Source organism: Lepisosteus platostomus, chromosome 9, assembly GCF_059453375.1.
Source record: "Lepisosteus platostomus isolate fLepPlt1 chromosome 9, fLepPlt1.hap1, whole genome shotgun sequence".
Lineage (NCBI taxonomy): Eukaryota > Metazoa > Chordata > Actinopteri > Semionotiformes > Lepisosteidae > Lepisosteus > Lepisosteus platostomus.
The window spans coordinates 6,732,874-6,756,020 of record NC_142619.1 but is presented as its reverse complement, the minus strand read 5'-3'; the positions used below and the strand labels follow the sequence as shown (position 1 = coordinate 6,756,020).

Below are 23,147 nucleotides of genomic sequence, written 5' to 3'. Positions count from 1 at the left end.
GAGTGTGCCCCGCGATCTTCAGTTAAAAAAAAACCCGAAACGAAAGAGAGTACTTGCTCTGGGGTTTTATATAACTTAACACAATAATTAATACACGCCGTTTCTTTTATTGCTTGATACTTTGGATAATAAAAAAACACCACGCCTTTAAATTTAAGATCTAATCTTGCTTGACAATAGATTCATGTAAATTGTTAAAATCATAAAGGTTTTGGCTCAGATGGTGGTTCTATAGTGAATGAGAAAAGATCTGGCAACAGGAGAATTTCCACACCAGGAATGCGAACAGCGACGCACTAACTTCGTCCATCAATTGCAGGAATAGTTACAACTAATCGCCGTCATTATTACCTTTTTATCCAAGATGTGACAAGATGACCGGATGTGAAATGGTTAATGAAAAGACATGGTCACTGTAATTCTAGCCTCAAATTATTTTGCATTCGTAGGCCCCGTACCGTAAAAGATTGTGCACATTAAGAACCGTGTTCTGAGAATGTGCACTGAGATAAATGGATATTTTGGGGGGAGAAAGGTCGTGTTTATTTTGAACTCGTTGAAACTCCGACTCACCTGTGCATCTTTGTTGCGCTTATTTGCTATTTCGATCTTTGTAATGATGCGGAGTGCTACAGTACACCAGCCCTGAACTTAAACTTTTCCTTTTTCATAAAAAAATCACAATCGCTTTCTCCCAAATGTTTGTTTTATATGACTTGTAGACAATATTTATGTTTTTCACATCGACCGCATCTAAATTGCCCTCACAAGAGATGCGTTTACAATTTGCATCTCCATGTTAGTGTTCACACCTAGCATACCAGGTGAAACATACTGGCATATCTCTCGTTTCTTGGCTAGGAGCTTAATATATTAAAATTAACAATAAAATCATCTATATTAAACAGGACCGCTGTACTGCAACAAACTTAAAAATATCTTAAATTCAGTTCGTAGTAAATGAAATGTTAACCTAATGTATTTGAGGGATTACATTACAAAAGATGTTATTTTAAAGCAAATAAGTAAGATTGTTTCATTAATTGCAACAGTGGAAGGTAAAAATAATGAAATTGCTCTCCCCAGAAAGCACTTTTTTTCATTTTTAATGGACTGCAATATTTTTTAAACACACATTACAAAAAAATAGATATACCAAATCTTTTAATCTGGCTCAGTCTGCAACCTTACATGATTTTTTTTAAAATCAGGGAAAAAAACAACACAAAAAAATGGAACAAAAAAGCAAAATGAACAAATTGCTTATCTTACTAGAAAAAAAAGCTTTTACAGAAATGCACAATAAATGTCACTTTGGATAACCATAGACAAAACCCATTCTTCTAAATTATATAAAAATCTTAACATAAATAAGTTAGTATAATTTCTCAGTGTTTTTACAACATTATGTACACAGGTACACTTCAAAAGTTTTACATTTTACAAATACACAGGCAATGTAGTTTCTGGTTCATGAAGACATGAAATGCTTCTTCTAATGAACACAGTGCCCTTTTATGCTACATGTAAGAAGTTCCAACAAATTAAATAGATTTAGGCATGACTGAAAAACATTTCAAATGACAAAAGGAAAAGTCCAGATTATACGCCATTACTGCTGTTACAGCAAAATTAGTTACCAGTAGGCCATGCCAACACAATGTCTTTAAAAAAAATAAAATATGGCACTTCACTACAAAACCTTGTATATTACCGGCTTTATAACTGGATGAAATTTTGAACAAAAAGTTTTAATTGCTGCACACTCAACCATATCCTTCAGGTTAACGGTACAACGTGTTTACACTGGATGATGACTGCAAAATCACAATACACATTTTAAAACAACTTACTACACCAATCAAGTGTAGAGGACATCACATGAACACTGCAAACAGGGTTTTTTTAAAAGCCACACATAATGGCTTTACAGGGGGTTGGTGACAATGATGTGGAAATCTCGACTCTAGTCTGCCAGTTTGTACTAACTTGAGAACTACTGAAAAACACATAAACTTCAAAAACGACAGCATTTTGGAAACATTATGAAAAACTACACCTCAAATCTTCAAGTCAAACAAAATTCACTCGTTTCGTATAAAGGAAATTTGTATTTGCAACAATAATAAAACTTTTTATGTGCTACATATGATGAGAAAAAATATATATACACAGGTAGTAAAAAAATGAGCAAAAAGAGACACCTAATTGCACACTGCTACATTGACTGCTGTAGAGGCAGTTTTTTCTTGAGTGCCAGAACTTTAGTGTTTACATATATATTTTATATATATTCAGTGCTTGTACAGTAATCTCCATCACTTGGAGAATTAACGATATGTATTTTTCTCAGCTCCTCTTCATCAAGCACTGATGTATTCGATGAACAAGGGAAATACATCTTCAGCTCTGAAAAGAGAAAACATGATATTCAGCATCACGACACGTTAGCACCAAACTGAAAAATAGGCTTTCAATCTTTGTAAGCAATCCTCTGACACAGTGCTCTGGAGTTTTAAGCCACTCTGAATGAAATCAAAGAAGGATCCAAAATACTGATCTGTGTATCACTTAAGAACAAGTTTGTATTACAGTTTCCTTTAATAAAAATTGCACACAAAAGGAGGCTACTAAATTAAATCAAATCCCTACCTTAGGGTTCTATCCCCCAAAACTTTTAAAAAATCAAATCTTCCAACTGGGGCACTTTTTATAAAACAGATTTGCAATCCAATCCAATTACATTTCACATAAAACTTGTTGCAAAGCAATTAGCTGTGGACACTGTTTTGCCTCTCAACAATAAAAAGAAAAAATCTGTTTATCACAGCCTTTAAAAATCACTTAAAAATAAGTGCCTGGAACAAAAAAAATAACAGTTGCATCTCCCAAAAAGCACTATTATGTTTATTTGACATCTCTACTTTCTTGGCTAACCAGTTCGCACAATGATTTATAACCTCTGAAGGTCCACAAGTACGCACCCAGATGCAATGTTATTCGAATACTTTCATAGTACCTTACTGGCGAACCTTACTTTGCAAGCACGCACGGAGCGGTCTGTGACCGAAAGTGCTCGCTGCCGTTCTCAGATTGGAACAGGTACAGAAGCAAGAAAACTGGGCCAACCCCTTCACCAGTCAAAGCCTCTCTTGCTGACGTGTTACTACTGTTGTTCAGTGCAGGCGCTTGTTTACAGATACGAGGGGAGCTCACTCTCGGAGGGCAACAGCGCTCTTCAGTTAACACGTCAGATCTGTTTGCTTTTAACCCCTTTTTACACGTTTGCGTCTGTGTTTCAAATGATCGTGAGCTGAAATGTCTCCAGCGTCCGTCTCGTCCCCCCCACAACCCACCCCCGGCCATCCTTTCTGAATGGATGATATAAAAGCGGCGCAGCAAATTTTAACCCGCTCCCTCCCACAGCGAGAACACACGAAGCCCCCCTGGACAACACCACTGTTTCTCCACCAACAAAATCCAAGACAATATTAAATTTAACGCCCTAAGTTTTCTATGCCTGCATTAGGTTTTTGGCCTGTTCTTCTTCAGGATGAGACTCGCCTAGCACTAAAAACCCAGAGATAAATTTAATTCGACTGCACCTGCTGTGTATTAACCATTCCCCGAAAACTACGAAAAACATTTTTTTGGGGGGAAAAAACAGCCCCGTAACAGTTTTAAAGGGATATTTCAAATGTATTCATTTTAACTACAAACTGTACTACAGCACTGTTGTTTTGGGACGGCCGACGAGAAACATATAATTAGTATTGCACTAATGAAATCAACCATAACGTCCTGACCAATTTAGAGACAACGCGACTAGATTTTCCAGAAAATGACAGTTCAGGGAAACATAAAGCTTTTTTTTAAAGCGGCGCGGTAGTGAGTTACGTCTGCGAAAACGTTTATAGTTTTTTTACAAGACATTAAAATGACGAGAAGGTACCTTAAAATCTTCACTTCTGTTGCCTGGGGTTGGATTTACTGGGCGTTTGTTCCTCTGACCTCGTTACATTAGGGCTCAGGGCAACTTCATCCACGGTAGTATTGGCCCTTTTATTTTGCGATGAGTCCGCTACAAAAAGGAAAGACAAAATTCACCGATTAGCATTTCTTATTTATTTTTTTACAGAACCCTTTGAGAAGCGGGCAGGCGGTATTTTGGTCCGCCGTCTCAAAATTGGACGCCCGCACGCCACCGCAGGATTTGCATGCCGTAGTAAAAAAGCCTTTCAAAAAAAGCAAGGGTGGGTGGGTGGGGATGTGGCGGTGTCACAACTACGTGTGCATTTAAACCTCCAAAAATGAAAAACAAAATACGAAAAACAGCCGGACATGCGATACGTGCCTGCGCTCGGGTCGCCCCCGAAACGCACGCAACTCCACTCGCCTCTCGGAAACACTCCGACGCGGCTCCGATTAGCGCGACATCAAATAAGATACAAGACGAAAACAAAAGAAAACCTCCTCGAATGCGCGCAACGCCTTTCACTTTAAAAACAAAAAATTAAAATCTGGACTTTTTTTCCCGAAACCGTGAGATCGGCGACCCAAAATAAATACACCCGATATCTTTTTTTTTTTTTGCTGTTGTTGTTATTGTTGTTTTGTTTTCTCGTAAACGTGAAGCTGATCTCTACCATGGCTTGCTGATCTTTTCCTCGGCGTAGTGCGCTGGTCCCTGCAATCCGTTTGACTTGCCGGTTTCTCCGCACTGTCCCCGGAAAGCCTGTCCCCAGTGCCTTCGTGACACGCAGTCCCCCCACAGCTGTGATTCCCATTAAGATCCAAACTGATATTCCCAGACGGACAGATGCCCTTCGACGCCCGTGGCGGCTTCGTGTAGAATCGCGGTACCTCCGTATCCTCCACAATTTCCCACACGTATCTCCCAGGCGAAAGGGGCTTGTGATTCGCGAAATCGAAATTGTATGTCGCCTTGGACGCCTCTTCCATCTCCTGCAAGTGTCCCTTTAAATCTCTCCTTAACTCTTCGTGATCCACCAGCCCGAAGAGGTTTCTGCAAGCCGACGGCTTGGGGTGATCCGACGGTCTCGCATCCATCCTCTCCAACGTCGGGCTACCATTTGAAAGACGGACATTTGACATTTTTTTTGTCCTCTCTCTCCACGCCAGGGGAAAAAAAAAACAACAAGAGTAAATGAAAATATATATATAATTCTGTTCGCCTCCTTCAAATCGATCCGACACGAACGCCAAATATTATTGCAAGCAACAACGCCAGCGCAGGCATGCCGTGATCTGAAAAAGACGTGCGAAAACTGTAACGCGAGCAAAAGTAATCTCCGCAGACCATCAAAACAAAGTGCAGTTGCAAAAGCCACTCCTGTCAATTTAGTCTTGTAGTAAGACGGGGGGGAAAAAAAAAACAGACAAGCCTTTTCAGTACCCAATATGGCGATTGAAGGGAGGCTGACTGAGAAAAAAAATGATTGACACCGAGATCGACTTAAACAGAGAAGGAGATTCATTGGTTAAAGCAAAGCGAGCCGCCCACGTTTCTTAAGGTGAGCACCGCTGTTTTTCGTTTCTACGGTCTCTGCAGCTTCGTATCATTAAAAAAAAAAGCCCAAATGCATCGGAATCTCTTGTTCGTTTGGAAAAATCCCTCCGCGGCGATCTTTAAAACCGCAGATTTCTGATCGGCCCAGCTTTGTTAGGCTTGTTTTGTTTTGGCGGAAGTAGGAATTGTAGCCGGAGGAAGCAAAGTCGCTTCCAGATACCAACAACGTTAATACAGAAGAAGAAAAAAAGGGGCAATATCTCCCACCGACCTACAGTACTCTGGAGACGTGAAAGAATAAATGACTCTAATCTCAAGCCGTTTTTTTTCTCATGACTTGGCATTAGCAAAGGCTTATAGGTGTTAAACGTGAATAAATTACGCAGGCGTGCACTAAGTTGCATTTTGTAGCAAAACAAGGCGCCCGAAAAGCGATTGGAAACGGGTGGTTTGGGATAACTCCCCTAGTCCACCTTAATGCGTTTTGTTGCTTTTGAAAACTGGGGGCTGCGTGTCTGCAGCAACCTTGCTATGATCTAAAGTGTTTTGTTTACGTATAAGCAAGTCACTCCCCGAGCAGAGAGAGTGATACAGGCGAAGGAATAGTAACCACGAAACGAAAAAGAAAAAGGTATAGAGAGGGTTGAGCGCCATCATACTATGGGTTGGGTAGACGGGGCAGTTATTAGTAGGCTGTTAGCTTGACTGCCACATTTTAGGGTCGATTTAAAGGGGTACGGCTGTACTGTAGTAATGCAATGTTTATGGTGCCGTGCCAATGTAGGATGCGGTGGAAATGATCATTTTTACTTTTCCTTTATTAGTCCACTACGCGCTTGACGAAAACCTTGCTCAATAAACGATTTGGCGGAGTCACGTTTCCCGTGGCAAGTAAAAATCTCGGGCAATGCAATAATTGAACATGATTAATTGTGCTGTTTTGTGTAATAAAATGGACTTTTTAGTCTAAACCTGTTACTGAGTGTATCACGGCAGCAAACAACGCGTTGTTCCGTTTTACCATATGAGTAAATAATGAGCTTCATTAAGAACTTGGCGCTCATAAAGCATTTGGTTCACGGTTCCCCTGTTAAAAGATCCCTGGGATAATAAATGTACTATATTCAGAGAATGGTCTACTATCACTCTTTAAAACTACCGTGTTCTAACACTTTCTCCCATAACTAAATAAATAAATTTAGTAAAAATTTATTTTGGAAAGGGGGGGAAAAACTTTGCAAAGACTTCAGGAAGGTCAAAGGTCTAGAATTAGGAACAAATGTTTCTAATTTCGAATCTGTTCTGCGTGTTGAATGTTAGAGTGATTTGGTTTCTCTTCTTATTTCTGTTTCATGCTTATTTAGATTATGTACCATGATAATTAAATACTGCTGTTAAAAGTTTATGATGTCACCTACATATTTTTTTATTGCAGTGATACTAACTTCTGGCACTGTTGACTTGAGGTCTGTCACGTTTAAAGAGTGGATGATGGTAGCAATTTTAAGCTGTGTCAGTAAGTAATTGACCTTAGGAGTACAGGTTCAAATAAAATGAAGAGACCTTTTGGCACGTGTTTATAAATTTACATTTAGAACATGTTTTATGTCATGTTGCAGTTGTGATGTCTTTTCAAGGGTATATTCCAGAATACAGAAAAAAAACTGATTATGGGATTAATTTAAAGCTTTTAACACACCAAATAATGAAACAGTTAAAATGTTAAATCTGTTTTGGAGCTGTTAAGAATGTGGTGTGAGACTGTGATGTAAAGTAACCAAATTTTTCTATCTGTTAGAAGTATCAAGAGTGTGTAGGCACATCACTTGATAAAACTTTGTGTAGGTGGATTTAAATATATTGAGATTGTAGCACCAGCTCTTGTTAATAGGTGGTATTCCAGTTTTACCAGAATTTACAATATTGTGGACATATTTTACACCTAAATAAATGTTTTTGTTCTTACTTTAAAACTGCAGGACCTGCTGCACATCCAGTTATATGAAAAATATATTTGTACACTTTACCATTTAACAAGAATCTGGCCTTCAGTATCGTTCAGTTCAAAAGGTCAATGTCGCTGGCACAGGAAATGGAACAATGATTCAGTCGTGTGCAAATGCATTGTTAGTTTGAGAGCTAGGGATAGGGTTAGCTTTAGGACAGTTGTTTTAGTTACAGATTAGTGGTGCCAATAATGAGCATTAATATACTGTAGCTACAGTGCTGCATCAATAACATTTTACGCTACTGAACAGCAGTAATTCTCAGTGGGAATATTACATAAGGGTACAACAGAGAATTAGAATCTAGCTTAATGAAATAAGTGGTACAAAGTAAAGTAAGTGGCACAAAAAGCAAAACAATAAATTTAGAGCAAAGTGGGATTTGCCTTTGCAGAATATACATACTATACTTCAACTGGTTCACAGTACATCACCATAAAATTAGAAACCAGACCTAATTTTCGATGTGATTTCAGGGCTGGAGTTTGGTGTTTGTAGGCCCTAGGCACTTTCACTCCAAAAAGATGGATAAATGCCAATTGAAGGACGCCGACTGACATGACGTACTTTAAACTATTCTGATGCTAAACCACGTGATTGATGGAGCGAGTCGAGAGAACAGCCGCTAGATAGAGTATGACTATTGATTTGGAGCACCTCGAGTCGAGCACAAGCGTGTTGTTTCAGCTCGTTTTTCGTTAGTCACTAGTGTTTCCCTCCTTCGTAGGCCCTAAAAATGTTTCGTAGGCCCTGTGCCTACAGTGCCTAATGGGAGATCCGGCACTGATGTGATTTTGTTACAATAGGCAGAGTTAGCTTTGCTATGCTATGTATGTGCTCACCTCTTGCACAAAGCCCTCGTCATACTTGGCACTGTCTTATCACTGTCAGATTAAACTTTGCTACAGTAAATACTTTTTTATATTGGCATATTCCTCCTTAATGATGGCACACAGTAGGCATTGTGCGTGTTGTTTACTCAAAGAGTTTACAAGGTCATAAAGTTGACGTGCAGAAGAACATGTGAGATGAGGTAATGCCCTGGGGGGAAAGAATGCTGATCATGCTGAATTGATCTTTTAGGAGCAAGGAAATGCAGGCAAATATCGATTTGCTTTTTTCTCAACAACATGTCTTTTACGGGCACATTATCTGTTGTAGGCTACAGTTCAATAGGCTGTGTTAAGAGTTGCATTTCTAGCTTCGGCATTATAATCTCTTGACCATAGGCTGTCATAACATGTCTTGTTCTGTATTATTTACTCCTTGGATGCAGTTTGACCTTTTAATGTTTTTTGTTTGTTTGTTTTCTGCACAATAGATTATTTTAGAAATTAGAATAAAGGTCTTGTAAAACCCAGCCATCTGTTTGCTTCATCCAGTACAGGGTTATATTTTGGATGGGACAAAGGTTCATTATAAGGCACAGACAGACACACACTCGCACCATTTTCCCCTGAAGCCAATTAACCTACCAGCATGTCTTTGGACTTTGGAAAGAACCCAAGTGAACATGGGGAGAACATGCAAACTCCACACAGACAGCACCCCAGGAATTAAACCCAGGGTCCCAGCACTGCGAGGCAGCAGTGCTAACCACTGTACCACTGTGTTGCCTGCATCTACAATATATAATTATGTTTGTCATCATAATGAAAGTCTCACTGTATTGTAAATATAGAATAACATTTGGTCAGCTTTTACCAAAGTACACAGTTGTAAATGATGAGTGCATTTCATATCGCAAATTAAACAAAACGGTATGGAAATTACCCCCCGAGAAAATAAGCTATAAATTTGTCTGCTCTGACATGTTTTCTTAAGGGGAAAGAATTTAAAGTGTGCCTTATTGTGCCTGGGAGTGGATTCTATAGACAGTACCAAAGAAATGAAAACATTGATCGTTATATATATAACTGAAAGTTTAGGGTAAATCAGAATATTAAACATTTTTCAAATGTACCATCATGCCTCAACGTGACTGTTCAGTGTGCAAAGCATAAATGCAATAAAGGCAATTTCATAATTGTTCAGACCTTAGACTGGTGTTCTTTGCATAAATGCGTGATATGAAGAGTTTTTCTGGCCCTAAAATCAAATAGTAATGCTCTTCAGTCATTCACACAACTGGAATAATAATATGAATGTAGTTATTGTTATGAATAAATCCATGTGCTATTTCTACAAACTCCTAATGCAGTAAAATGCCGCGAAACCTAAATTGTTTGTCGGACCTCAGAACGTCTGTTTATCACTGACATCTAGTGGCTTAAAAGTAAAGTACATGCGTTTACCAGCGTTTCAAAGGCAAACACAATTTGTACTGTGGGTGGGTTTCCAATGTATACATTGTATAGCCTACTAGTCTTTGGGACTAGACCCAGGGAATCTGGATTTGATTCTGCACTGGCAAGACATCTGTGGGGATAGTCCATGCTTTCCCCAGGTCCTTGCGAGTTACCACTGGGTGCTTTGGTTTCGATCTTCCAAAGATCTGCTGGAGGCCTGATGTCTCTAAATTGCATGTGTGTTACTGTGTGCCCTGCGATTAACTGGTGATCTGTCCGGGCTGTAGTCCATATTGTGCCCTCTTGTGCTTTTGTTGCCACAACCCTAAACAGGAATGTGAGACTTTCTGATTGTGAACCTTTATTTAATGGAATATTTACTGTATTATGGTGCAGAAGGACCTTTTGTCTTAATTGCACTGTCCTTTAGCGAATCATGTTCTTTTCAGCTAAGCCCTGATCTTTTAAAATACCATTGCAAAATCTTTCAGTCATTTTTAGTTCTCTGTGCCTGAGCACTTTAAATAAACATCTCTGCTGAACCTGGCTCAGAGTAAAATTTAAGCAAATGTTGCACCTAAAAACAAGAGACGTTTTCTCTTCCTCTGGGGGCGGAATACAGTGAGCTGATTGTGTATACAATACACATCTCTTTGTGGTCTTGTCTGGTCAACAGGGTGACTGACCTTTAAGTGGTCACAGTGGTGGGTATGAAAACTTTGAAGGCAGCTGCTAACTAACGTTCAGGATACCTAGAACTGCCAAATGTCCTTTTGTTGCTTCTGCTCCGTGGCTTCTGGGACATGGGAGACAAACTCTTGCTGTTTATAGGGAAATGCTTTAATTGCCACTGAGCTTTCTCTTGACTATAGTAATAACCTAACAGGATCTCGCCAATACCCTGCACTTGGAACTTCAAGAATGCTGACTGCCATGATTGAAAGACCTTCAGTCTGTTTTTCCATCTTTTATTAAACCACCTTACTATCAATAAGTAATAGGTTTATTCCATGCTGAAAAAAAGAAGAAAGAGAACACAACGTTTCGGCCGTGGAGCCTTCTTCAGGTGTTGACACCTGAAGAAGGCTCCACAGCCGAAACGTTGTGTTCTCTTTCTTCTTTTTTTCAGCATGGAATAAACCTATTACTTGTTCCTTTCCAGCCTACGCATGCTGACGCAGCTACCCACCTTTACTATTTACTATTTACTATCAATAATGTGTGTTGATCATTCTGCTCGGTCAAGGTAAAGTGTATTTGTAGATAAAAGTTTCCTTTTAGTATGCACGCAAACATTATCATGACCAAGTTGATCTATATAAACGCAAAGCCTCTATCAGACGTATACGTCAATCACAAATGATTATATCATTTTGGGAGTGAAACTGGTTTTTATATGAGCTTTGTCTTTTGCAGATCCCACTACTGATCTTCTCTTGAGAAGAATTCATGTAACAAATGACTAAGGCAGGTTATTTGGCTTCTGGGAAATTTGGCCTTAAATGAAAGTGTGTCTGCCCTCTGATGGACCCTTTGGCACCTTGAAACTTGAAGAAATGGTTTGAAAATGGATGGATGGAAAAAAAGAGGCAGAATACGTTATCATCCAAAAAAGCTGTAAATAATTCAAATCGGCCCTGCCCTTATTTACAGTATACAGAACTTCAAGAATGACTAAAAATGCATGCAGCTATATCATGCTGCAACTCACAACTGGCAACCCACTGAAGCTCAGCAGGTGTGAGCCTGGCCAGTACCTGGATGGAGACCTAACGTTGCTGCTGAAAGAGGAGTTAGTGGAGCCAGTAGGGGGCACTCTCCCTGAGGTCTGTGTGGGTCCTAACACCTCAGTACAGTGTTGGAGATACTATATTGTAAAAAAACGCAATTCTTTAGCTGGCTGACTGTGATAATTAAAAATCCCAGGGTGTTTCTTGAAAAGAGTAGGGGTGTTACTCTTGTGTCCTGGCCTTTACCAATCATGGCCTCCAAATAATCCCCATCTATGAACTGGCTTCTCTTCCCCACTGATAGTTGGTGTGTGGTGAGCGTATTAGCGTGCTATGGCTGCCATCACATTATCCAGGTGGAGGCTGCCTTGTACCTGTAATGTGCTTTGAATGTAGCATCTAGAAAAGCACTATATAAGTGTAAGGAACTATTATTATTAAAAATATAACTGTTGTCCCAAGTAAAAAGAATGCACACAAACATTAACCTCTGATGACTCTTACGAACCTGAATTTTGATACTGAATAAAATAATTTGTCCCAAAATACACATTCTTGGAGAATAAGGCACAGAGAGGAAATCCAAAATAAGGTATGGTACAGTCTGTGTTAACAGAATGATAGATAGATACTTTATTGATCCCGTGAGGGAAATTGCAGTGCAACAGCAGCTTAACACACACAACACAGCCACAGTGTAACGAATTATATACTAATAGTACAATACATACAATACTATTAGTATATAATTCGTTACACTGTGGCTGTGTTGTGTGTGTTAAGCTGCTGTGAGCTGATAATTCAGCATCTTAATGCTTAATGCAAAGATCACGTACGTAATACAAAAAATGACAAATCAGAATATCTTTATTTAACATATATCTTTTATATCTAAACGGTGTCGGAGAAGTCCAGAATAAGCTAACTTTGCTTTCTCTTCTTCAACAAGTGGTGTTGTTGTGGAGAAGGGGTGAAACCAAGAACTGCATCACAGATTCAGCCACTTGACAATGTAAAAGTTTCTCTTTCCTATCCGGATGAGGGTCAGTCCGTTCAACAGAATGTGTTCCCTGGGGATCAGCACCTGCTCGGGATTGGTGACTCGGCTGTGATTTATCCACACAGCCCCTTCAGTGACCATCTGATACCTGTGTGTTTCAGCATGAAGAAAAATACATTTGTATTATTTTTTTTGCAAAGCCAACCAAAAGAAATGGAAATGAAAAAAGGCTACACTAAGACTTTTTTACATTTATATTGCTCTGCTTTTGGAAGCATATAAGTCATTGGACTCATTGGGAGGGTTAATTTTAACACACTACTAATATCAAGTCAACAATAACCCGGTCTTTCCACAAAATGTGGCAAAGCCACCTCCAATCTTGCACAGACAAAGCATTTAAGCGATAATGCAAACATGTGGCAAAAGGTTTTGAGGGCAGAGAAGACAAAATCTGAACTTCCTGGTGTGCATGGAAAATCTGGCTCAAACCCAAATACAGCACACCAAACAACATCCCTGTGTGTTCGTCTGTTGTGAAACATGGTGGTGGCAGCATTTTTATGGGGCTGTGTCTCATGAGCATGGACTCGGATGTTTGTCAAGGACTAAAGGGAAAATGGACAGAGATAAATACAGGCAGCTTACAGAGGACAAACCTTTTCAGTCTGCAGACCTAAAGCAGAGCTGAACATTGACCCTAAACCACACTGGAGTGGTTATCGAGAAGAAAGTAATTGTCCTTAATTGTCCCAGTCGAAATCCTATCTTGATTCTAACAGAAAATTAGGAAAGACCTGAATCTGATGCTGTTCTGTCTATTGCTATTATATTTAAGGAACAACAATTTTAGAATTGTTTTAAGCAAGACACTTATAATAATATGATGTTTTTGGTTTCTACTTCATTGTATGAATGATTACAACTGGAGGGCACTGCATCAGTAATTAATCTTGTGTCAACTGTATGGTTTATGTCCAAAATCTGGAGAAAGCTTTAAGTTTGTGAATGACGGAGTCATTCTTGAACAACATCACTCTCTCTATAATAATAATTGCTTACACATATATAGTGCTTTTCTGGACACTCCACTCAAAGCGCTTTATAGGTAATGGGGACTCCCCTCCACCACCACCAATGTGTAGCTCCCACCTGGATGATGCAACGGCAGCCATAGTGCGCCAGAACGCTCACCACACATCAGCTATCAGAGGAGGAGAGCAGTGTAATGAAGCCAATTCATAGATGGGGATTATTAGGCCATGATTGGTAAGGCCCAAGGGAAAATTTAGCCGGAGTTACACCCCTACCCTTTTTGAGAAATGCCCTGGAATTTTAATGACCACAGAGAGCCATCCAAAGGATGGCGTCTTTTTTACAGTATAGTGTCCCTGTCACTATACTGGAGCATCAGGACCCACATAGACCACAGGGTGAGCACCCCCTGCTGGCCCCACTAACACCTCTTCCAGCAGCAACCTTAGTTTTTCCCAGGAGGTCTCCCATCCAGGTACTGGCCAGGCTCACACCTGCTGAGCTTCAGTGGGGCTGCCAGTTGTGAGCTGCAGGGTGATATGGCTGCTGGCCATATTCCAAGAGGACAATGACCCAAGACATACAGCCAAAGCTACAATGGAGTGGTTTTAAAGGAAACCATTACCTGTAAAGCGCTTCGAGTGGAGTATCCAGAAAAGCGCTATACAAGTGTAAGCATTTATTATTATTAATCATTATAAAAGAAGTCAATGTTCTTAACGTTCTGGAGTGGCCCAGTCAAAGCCTGGACTTCAATCTAATCAAGAAACTGTGGCAGGAATTGGAAAATTACTGTTCGCCTAAGGTTCACTTCCAACTTAAGGGATCTTAAGCAAATGTACAAAGAAGAATGGGTCCAAATTGTAGTGTCCAAATGTGCAAAGCTGTTAGACTGAGAGAAATTACAGCCATGAGTAATTTCTACCAAACATGGCTCTACCAAATATTGACTCAAAGGGGGTGTTTAATTATGCAATCAGTTATTTTCTGTTTTTTAGTTAAAATGAATTTAGGAGACTCTGCAGAACTGCATTATTGAGTGTTCTGTGTCAACCAGTGGCAGAAGAAACCAATTACACACAAGATGATTACACAGTGAAGTCTAAGGGGGGTGAATACTTTTGATAGCCCCTGTATTTTTGATTTCCTGACCTGTAAATAGACATTTCTTTTGCTTGCAGACTGTTCTCAAATCCCGATGTGAGCTGATATTAGAGGCGTTATTGAGAGCGCCTCGTGACGATCAGAAAAGCTCAACTGCGCGGGATGTGACTCACCCTCTGGCTCCCTCTGGAATGGCGTTGGCTCGGCGGCAGGCATCCAGGACAGATGTCCCCGGCTCCAGCAGGAGTTCACAGAATGGAGCCTCTCGGAAAAGCTCCTGTAGCTCCTCATCCGTCATCTGCTCCAGGGCCTGCAGGCTGCCATGGTAGAGGGCGTTGGTACTCCTGCCATCACCCGTAATGCCACAGATTAGTACACCACTTCGTAATAATAATTCCTTGCACTTTTATAGTGCTTTACTGGATAATCCACTCAAAGCGTTTTACAGGTAATGGGGACTCCCCTCCACCACCACCAGTGTGCAGCCCCCACCTGGATGATTCGACGCAGCCAGAGTGCCCCAGTACTCTCACCACACACCAGCTCTCAGTGGGGAGGAGAGCAGAGTAATGAAGCCAATTCCTAGATGGGGATTATTAGGAGGCCATGATTGGTAAAGATCAGGGGGATAGTTGGACAGAATGCTGGGGTAACACCCCTACTCTTTTCAAAAACCTCCCTGGGATTTCTAATGACCACAGAGAGTCAGGACCTCGGTTTTACATCTCATCTGAAGGACTGCGCCTTTTTACACTATAGTGTCCTTGTCACTGTACTGGGGCATTAGGACCCACATGGATCCCAGGGTGAGCGTCCCCTATTGACTCCACTAACACCACTTCTAGCAGCAACCTCAGCTTACCCAGGAGGTATCCCACCCAGGTACTGACCAGGCTCACACCTGCTGAGCTTCAGAGGGGCTGCCAGAGTTGCAGAGGGATATGGCTGCTGACATAGTTCAGTCACCACACCTATTAAATCCATCTTATAATGAGCACAACCATCTTCTCACCCACCACACAGGAAATGAGAGGAAAATAAATACTAAAGACTTGTGCACTTTTTTGAAAAATCAATCAATTCAATTGACTTTACAAAGCAGTCAGAAAATCCTCCAACTCACACACTAATTGTTACTAGTTCCTGTTTTGGGTAGCAAGAATGCATTTGACAACAGAAAGTGTTTAATTACTATAATTAGCATTATTTTTATTATTGCAGAATCAACACCAGAAGGAAAAATGAAATCATGCTTTAACAGATGGCAAATCTATTTCAACTGTAAATCGAGTACTTTAATAATTTATGTCAGTGACCACACAGACGTCTTTAAAAATGAGGCTCAATAACATTACAAAACAAAGTTACCGATTTTTAGTTTAGCTGAAGCAGTGTTTCAACTGACAACGATATAAAGATTTGGACTGTCCAGGGCCTATACTCTACTGTTTTATATGTCCCAATATACTAACTTTATTATTATTCGTGTTCATTTTCTGAAATAAAATACAAATAAAATTATTTTATTGTTAACTACAGCTGGAAACTCCTTAAATGTTTTGTTTCAACAGCTAAATCAAGTGCCCAACCCTCAGTCTAGAAGGACTTTATATTTATAGGTCTCTTTAAACCTCCAGCTTCTGCAAGCCAAGGAAAGGCTTCGACATGTCCAATTAAGCAAATCATAAGTTCAGTTAGGCACTTAAGGGATCATGCAGAAATTCAGAAAATGTCTCTCCAGGCACCCTCAAGCAAAACATATCCCCGATTACTTAAGCATCTCCAATCCCAAATTGAAGAGGTCTAATCTATTACATTTTACGGTTCACTGAGAAATCCCATTTCAAAAGACTGGCAACATTTGTAGGTTAGTAACTTCATATCTCATATAATTAACTGTACAACTAACATACAAGTAACCAGGCTCTGAGACGTTTAACAACTTCTACTTCAATAAGTGCATGTTTTGAGTTACCAACTGTTAAGAACATTGAGAAACATGCATATCCAGTTAAAAATATAATTAGGGTTCTGGTTTAATTGACTGTCCACATTGGAAACGAAAACCCAGAAGACACTGGGCCTTCCAAGATTTGAGTGCGACACCCGAGGAGTAAATATATGTGCCTTCTGCTCCCACAGGGTGCGGGTTTGAAGTTACAAGTATCTAAACTGAAGTTTGAAGTATCTACGAGTAACTGGAAGCACCGCAGTAGATTTTGATTCGTTAAATGTGAGGGTGAAATAAATGATCCAGTACTCAAACGGGTCACAACCAGGAGACAGTGGGATCATGCGGAACTGGATTGGGAAGGCCTGGCCCATATATGGGTATTATATGCGAATTGTCAGTTCTTTGGGAACAGGAGCCCTACCGCCACCATGGAAATAGAACATAAGGAAAACCATACTTGTGTCAAAGGGAGAAGCCGGGTTTTAAGAGGGCCACAGCCCCACAAAATACCTTTTGGCACTGTCTAAGCCTTCTTTGCCGTGAACCAGCTTGGTGACCTCGGCCGCCAGGCGTTTCTGAGCCGAGCGCTTCTCTGGTTCCTTGCGGTGCTGGTCCATCACGTGTTCCACTTCGGGCAAAGGGAGGAATGTGTACATCTTCAAGTACCTGCAGGAATGGGGGAAGGGATCATTTTATAGCACCGGCCCCTGTACCTTGAGCAAAAACCGAAAGACTTCCAAGAGAACGCGCACACCATTTCTTAGCATGAAGCTGATTCTTCCATATCCCTTGTAAAAATACCCCCCCCCAGAATGAAAATTTCCCCATTTTCTAATTTAAAACGTGAGAAAATCTCACGATAAAGTCTCATCAGACTCAAAAAAGGAATCTAAATCTAAACTTTAACTGACAAAGCCAAATTTAATGGCATTTATATTTATAGAAGCTGATCTGATTTGACTGATGTTATACATTTTCAAAATAATGTTGATACTGCTGACTAGCTAATGCTGATGAACATTAGTGGGAAGCTGAATCTCTGCATCCACACAGACACCTATTAGACGTAACTTTTAACTTGGATGTTCCTGATCTCTAAACGCTGTAAAACAATGCAAGCATACCTGCAGTACCTAGAATTGGAGCTGGGAAATGTGTGTTGATTGTCAATTTCTGGTTCTGATCCGATTGCTTTTTTCAGGACAGTAATAAAAAAACAGGAATCACTTATCACTGGAAGCTTTCAGATCTTTCAATAAATGTGCGGTGTAAAATAAAAACAGGAGTTCCATGGCCAACATTGCAACCTAGTGGACAAACTATAAAAGTGACCATTTTTATCACATCAAAAAAAACCTGTTGGCAGAATGAACACTATACAATGAATTAAAAATGCTCTGCTTTACATCATCAAACCATTCCTGCTGGTTATTCATCCCACTATGCATTTTGTGTCTTATTTCAGCCTAAAGCTATCCTTTTTTAGCACACTTGTAAGTGTATTTCACGTATCTCTGTGAACAGAGCTCAACCATCTGCTGGAAATGAATAATACGGTGGACACCCTCCCCAAAACTATGTGGGCACCCTTGGATCCCACTAATGATGTACTGAACGCCCAACAACTGAATCTGGGGTGCAGGCCTTGTGGTCAGCTTAAGTATCTCCCTAGCTATAACTTTTGCCTAGTTTTATTGTTAAGAAGATGTGCCTGATATTTGCATACACTTTAATCAATCAGACAGCTGAGTTTTTCACTGAAGCACCATGCACAAGAGGCCAACAGTGCCCAGTCTGGGATGTGAACCCACAACCTCCAAAGCCTTAACCCCTTCTCTATACTGCTATCCACAACTTGCTGTGTGAACTGGTGACACATGACAAGCAACACACAGTTCAAGTCTCCAAACGTGAGAGTGTTAAGATACCAGGGAGACAGTCAGTGACCAATCAGTGAGACACACCAGAGGGGAATTGCAACAAGTGCAAAAAGTGGCAAAAAAAAAAAAACACTATATCACATAAGTAATCAAAACAGTGGTCTTCATCTGTGCAATTGCAACAATCTTCAACTCAAGGAATATTTAAGGGAAAAACAACTGGGGAATATGCCACCGGCAATGCAGACCTCCACCTGCAATGGAGGTGTGAAGACACTGGATTCCACACACAACCGTGTCTGTAACTGCACACACCACTTCACTGGGGGTTACTTGCCTTTCCACCACGGAGTCTGGCTGTCGCATGAAGTACTGGTAGAGCTCAAAAGGTGAGGTCTTGTCCCTGTTCAGCCACACCGCGTTGCCCGCCGTCTTCCCCAACTTGTCTCCTGCGGAACTTGTGACCAGCGGGACCGTGAGGCCAAACACCTCCTGCCCAGAGACTCTGCCATCAAACGAAACACGCAACATGAAACGCGGCGCATCACATCCTGTGGAACAGCAGACGGTCTCCCTTCTCCTCGCGTCAGAGGAGAGACCAATGTGATAAGGTGCCTCCTTCCTTATTTTGCGTCTGGTCATTTCCTTGTGGTGGCTTTACCCCTCCCCCCCCTCTCCATACAGCTGCTCCCTCTCCCATAACACAGTCAACATACTCCAGAACTACCACTTGAGGCGTTAAGTATTCACAAAACACTGCAAACAATTTGGCATTTGAACAGTACACCTAATCCCAGCCAAATGGACTTAGTCATGACAATTTTAGCAACAGAAGAGGACTATGCTTTAATTGTGGATTTAACTAATAAAGAAGTATATATGAGGTACCTCATATTTTCCTTTACCTTTGCATAAAGGCTGCGTTGCTTTCAGTTCCTTTTGCATTAGTAACAAACCGTCTCTGCATATTACACTTACATGAGATTTCTCTAAGCGACATCCCAAAACAGTTAGAAACAAAACGAACACTTTAGACTGCTGTTGGCATATTGGAATTGAAGACTTTGTTAATATTAGGCCTTAAGAGATTTCTAGATGATTTTACCTAGGGAAAACAGTCTACTCTTAAAGTCTAATTAGTAACCTACAGTATTAACTGTTTCCCCTTGTTTTTCAACATTTTTTTCCAGGAAAAGAGCAAACTGCTCATTATAAACAGGTTTAAACTCCCAGTTGGAACTCTTAAATTAGTATTTTGTTTAAAAGAACGTTTTATAGAAGTTTACAAAGAGGTACAGCAGAAGTAGAATAAAAAGTAGACATAAACCACTACCTGAAAAATACACTGCATCTGATGTTTAAATAAAAACAAGCGATAGGAGCTTGCGTAACTACTATGTATGACCTGTAAACTGAATGTGGTATTCTTTACATGTGGGTTGTTTTAAACATTTCAAAAGAAACATACTTTTAAACACCAGGTTCGTACGTGTACATAACTTCAAATATTTTTTAGAAGGGCTTTTATTTAACTGGTTGTGTGCCCCTTTGCTTCCCATACCTCCATCTACTATCTCCTCTCCTTTTGTATGTGTATTTTTTGTTGTTGTTCTGTAAAGCGCTTTGAGAAGCCACTTCTAAAGGCGCTATATAAAATTATCATCATCATAAACGACAACTAAAAACGCCTTGTTCGAATCTTACGAGTTTGCACATAATTACTTGTGAATAAATTCGTGTCCCGACATCAAGTTGCCCAGCTGGTCGGTTCCCCCGAGCTGTATCCTGCAGCCGTGATGCTTGCTGAGGTGATAGAAATCATAGGCTTGAAAGAGCTGGTAGGAGAACTCGGTCAGACTCATCCCTTCTGCGCTTTTCAGCCGGGACTGCACGCTCTGCCTGCTGAGCAGGGTCCCCATTCGGAAGTGCCGGCCAACCTGGGACAAGAAGTCCACGACATTCCAGCCCCGGTACCAGCTCGCGTTGTTCAGGACGGTCACAGTGCCCAGCTTGTTGGAGTCGCCGCAAAAACAGAGTTCGTGGTTGGCGAAGATCCGCTGCAGACTGCTTCTGATCCCCCGCGTGTTTTCTTCCACGGTCTCCCCTGAGATCGGCTCCCTTTCGGTCGTTTTCCCACTGGGGTCTCCAATCTGGGCTGTAGACCCCCCGATGAGGGCAATGGCGTGGTGTCCGGCGCTTCGGAAATGCAACAGCCCAATGATGGCCAGCAGATTTCCCACATGGAGGCTGTCAGCGGTGGGGTCAAACCCGCAGTAAATGGACTGGGGACCGGATTGCAAAAGCTCGGGTAACTCAACCTGAGCCGCCGATTCGGGGAAGGCATCCTTCAAGACTCCCCGCTTATACAAAGAGGCTAGAAACCCACTGCCAGCCGAACTAGATCGTCGAGCGAATGAGAGGAGAAAGAGACTTTTCTTCTTTATAGTGAAACACTGACATACTTTTCCAATGGGCGCCGCCATATTTGTGACCTATAACCCACAAAGGGGGTGTGGCGAATAATACGACGGTTAAAGCTATCTGGAGTAAAAAATATATATATAAAAAAGATAAGATGTAATTTTACACCGACTGAACACTTCACAATTTACGCAAAAAAGTAAGTTTGTAAGGTAGTTTTGTATGTTTATGTAAATAAAAAAATAGTGTCATGAAAGCATTCCATGTTAATTTTCTATAAAAAATATTCAACATATCTGCATGTATTGTAAAAACAATGTCACGCGAGCCGATGTACTTCAAGGGAAGTTTTCACAATTAGTTTTGCTTGGTTTCACACACAGTACATACTGTATATTAGTATGATCTGCAAAAGGTCACTATTATGAATTATTTCCAGCAATAACAAAGACAACAATAAACATGCTCATAAATAATGCATATTGTACATCACTTAAAAGAATAATATCAACAAAAGAAAGTGTCTTTTAAAAATACACACTGGGAATCGTATTATTTTTATCTTTCAATGTATGAACTGATAAACCATCATCAGGAGGTACTTATGCTTTCTTACCCCATGAAGAAATTAATTTACAATTAATACATTTTGTTGCATTTACATGTGCACAGTGTTGAATTAAGGCAGACAGATACAGACACTAATGAGAAAAACAGTCTTAGTATTCATATTATTAGGAAAACAAATCTTGAAATGTCAGTTAAAGCACAAACTGTGTAGTAGTTCAAACAGCGATGCACGAACTGTAAAAGTTAATATTTTCCCAGAATTCCACACTAGAATCACAGATGTCTATATGAAATCTTTCTACAATGTATAACTCTAAAATAAGATCTTAAAATCTTTAAATATTGTTTTTTTGCCTTTGTATTTAGGCCAGTCTGCTTTTCTGTGAAGTTTGCCCATAGAGGGCAATGTTTAACATCTGACTCAAGTCTTTTTCTGGTGCCACTTCCCTGACAAATTCTACATTCTAGTGTACTGATAGTAAAACAGGGAATGTTTACTAAGGAGAGTGAGCAAAACCCAAGACAAAACAAAGGTTACTGAACAGCCACATGCCCATTGAGGCCAATTTGTGCCAACGTATGCTACTGTATATTACTGTTCTTGAAGAAACATTGTAATTAAAGCAAGTTTATTCTCAAGATTAATCTAAATTTCCAGCCTCATGTCATCAGATCTCAGAATCTAAGGCCAGATAGAGCTGGGATAGGAGACTGCTAAGGAAAACCAGGGAGCTTATTTAATTGGTGTTTGTGGAAGAGCAGATGGATCCTTCAAAAGGAAATGTTAAACCATAATCTTGACTACTTGGTTATTAAAAATCCCATGTTTGAAGAAGAAGGGATTTTACACCCTGGCCCTGGTTAAATTCTGCTTTGGGCAAATAACTACCATCGAAAGCAAAAAAGGGAACAATTATTTTGACAAATTAAAGACTTTTTTCCTCTTTACATGTTGTACATCCGACCTCATTTCTCACCTCTCCACCTGAAAGGCAGCGATATAAATATAGCCACCATGTTGTGCAACATAGCACACACTAGCATTATTTCACAATCTTTTTTTTTTCCGTGTTTGCATTGTAGGTGTAACTTTATTTGCATAGAAACACAAGCAGTTCCTTAAGCACACGGTACTCTTTGTACTGTAGGTTCTATTTTCCATCTTGTGATCCCACTTCTGGAATCAGAATCAAAGCAGCGAAGCAGCTTACTTAGAACAAGGAATCTTGGGAAGTCCAAAAGCGTAACATGCAATTCCTTGATTAAAGTGTAAATGACAGGGTAGATCAATCTCCATGAATTTGTTTCTCAGTTATGGTCGTGTTTTTAATCAAGCCAAAATAAATCATGCGCTAAACCACAAAAGGTTTATCCAATGAATCAAAAAGATGGACAGATAATGAAAATAGAAGCCGGTCATTACAAAGATAAAAACCTAATAGTCGCACCTTATTCTTACAGTACTGTATCATTACAATAATATTGTGTCGCATTAATAGGTTGTGTTGAACTGGGCACTGGTATTGTTTTGCAATGCAACAGCCCGATGATGGCCTACAGATTTCCTACATGGAGGCTGTTAGTGGTGGGGTCAAACGTGCAATAAATGGACTGGGGACCTGACTGCAA

At 40.3% G+C, this 23,147-nt stretch overlaps 2 protein-coding genes and 1 long non-coding RNA gene across 3 annotated transcripts; 1 reads left to right on the top strand and 2 right to left on the bottom strand.

The window, feature by feature from the left end:
• Positions 1-1,147: 1,147 nt before the first annotated feature.
• cdkn1bb (cyclin dependent kinase inhibitor 1Bb) lies at positions 1,148-5,371 on the bottom strand. Its single transcript, XM_088646718.1, has 3 exons — positions 4,647-5,371; positions 3,953-4,081; positions 1,148-2,409 (listed from the first exon to the last, which is right to left on the bottom strand). The coding sequence occupies exons 1-2, from the start codon at positions 5,113-5,115 to the stop codon at positions 3,963-3,965; spliced, it is 588 nt and encodes a 195-aa protein (XP_088502844.1). The 5' UTR covers positions 5,116-5,371; the 3' UTR covers positions 1,148-2,409; positions 3,953-3,962.
• Positions 5,372-5,420: 49 nt separating this feature from the next.
• Positions 5,421-16,231, top strand: LOC148654479 (uncharacterized). Its single transcript, XR_015941456.1, has 2 exons — positions 5,421-5,534; positions 14,771-16,231. It is a non-coding gene; the product is annotated as an uncharacterized LOC148654479 (long non-coding RNA).
• yars2 (tyrosyl-tRNA synthetase 2, mitochondrial) lies at positions 12,404-21,063 on the bottom strand. Its single transcript, XM_088646716.1, has 5 exons — positions 20,250-21,063; positions 18,865-19,032; positions 17,158-17,313; positions 14,867-15,037; positions 12,404-12,702 (listed from the first exon to the last, which is right to left on the bottom strand). Exons 1-5 carry the CDS (start codon positions 21,008-21,010, stop codon positions 12,543-12,545), a joined length of 1,416 nt encoding a protein of 471 aa, XP_088502842.1. The 5' UTR covers positions 21,011-21,063; the 3' UTR covers positions 12,404-12,542.
• Positions 21,064-23,147: the final 2,084 nt, after the last annotated feature.

Excerpts from the sequence above, each read along its gene's own strand:
- cdkn1bb (XM_088646718.1), bottom strand. The coding sequence starts at position 5,115 with ATGTCAAATGTCCGTCTTTCAAATGGTAGCCCGACGTTGGAGAGGATG. Across the intron at positions 4,082-4,646 it reads GAAAAGATCAGCAAGCCATG|CGGACTCATCGCAAAATAAA; the intron begins GTAGAGATCAGC and ends TCCTTTTTGTAG.
- yars2 (XM_088646716.1), bottom strand. The coding sequence starts at position 21,010 with ATGGCGGCGCCCATTGGAAAAGTATGTCAGTGTTTCACTATAAAGAAG. Across the intron at positions 19,033-20,249 it reads GGACACGAATTTATTCACAA|AGTCTCTGGGCAGGAGGTGT; the intron begins GTAATTATGTGC and ends GTTTGATGGCAG. Across the intron at positions 15,038-17,157 it reads GGCTTAGACAGTGCCAAAAG|GAGTACCAACGCCCTCTACC; the intron begins GTATTTTGTGGG and ends GGGTGATGGCAG.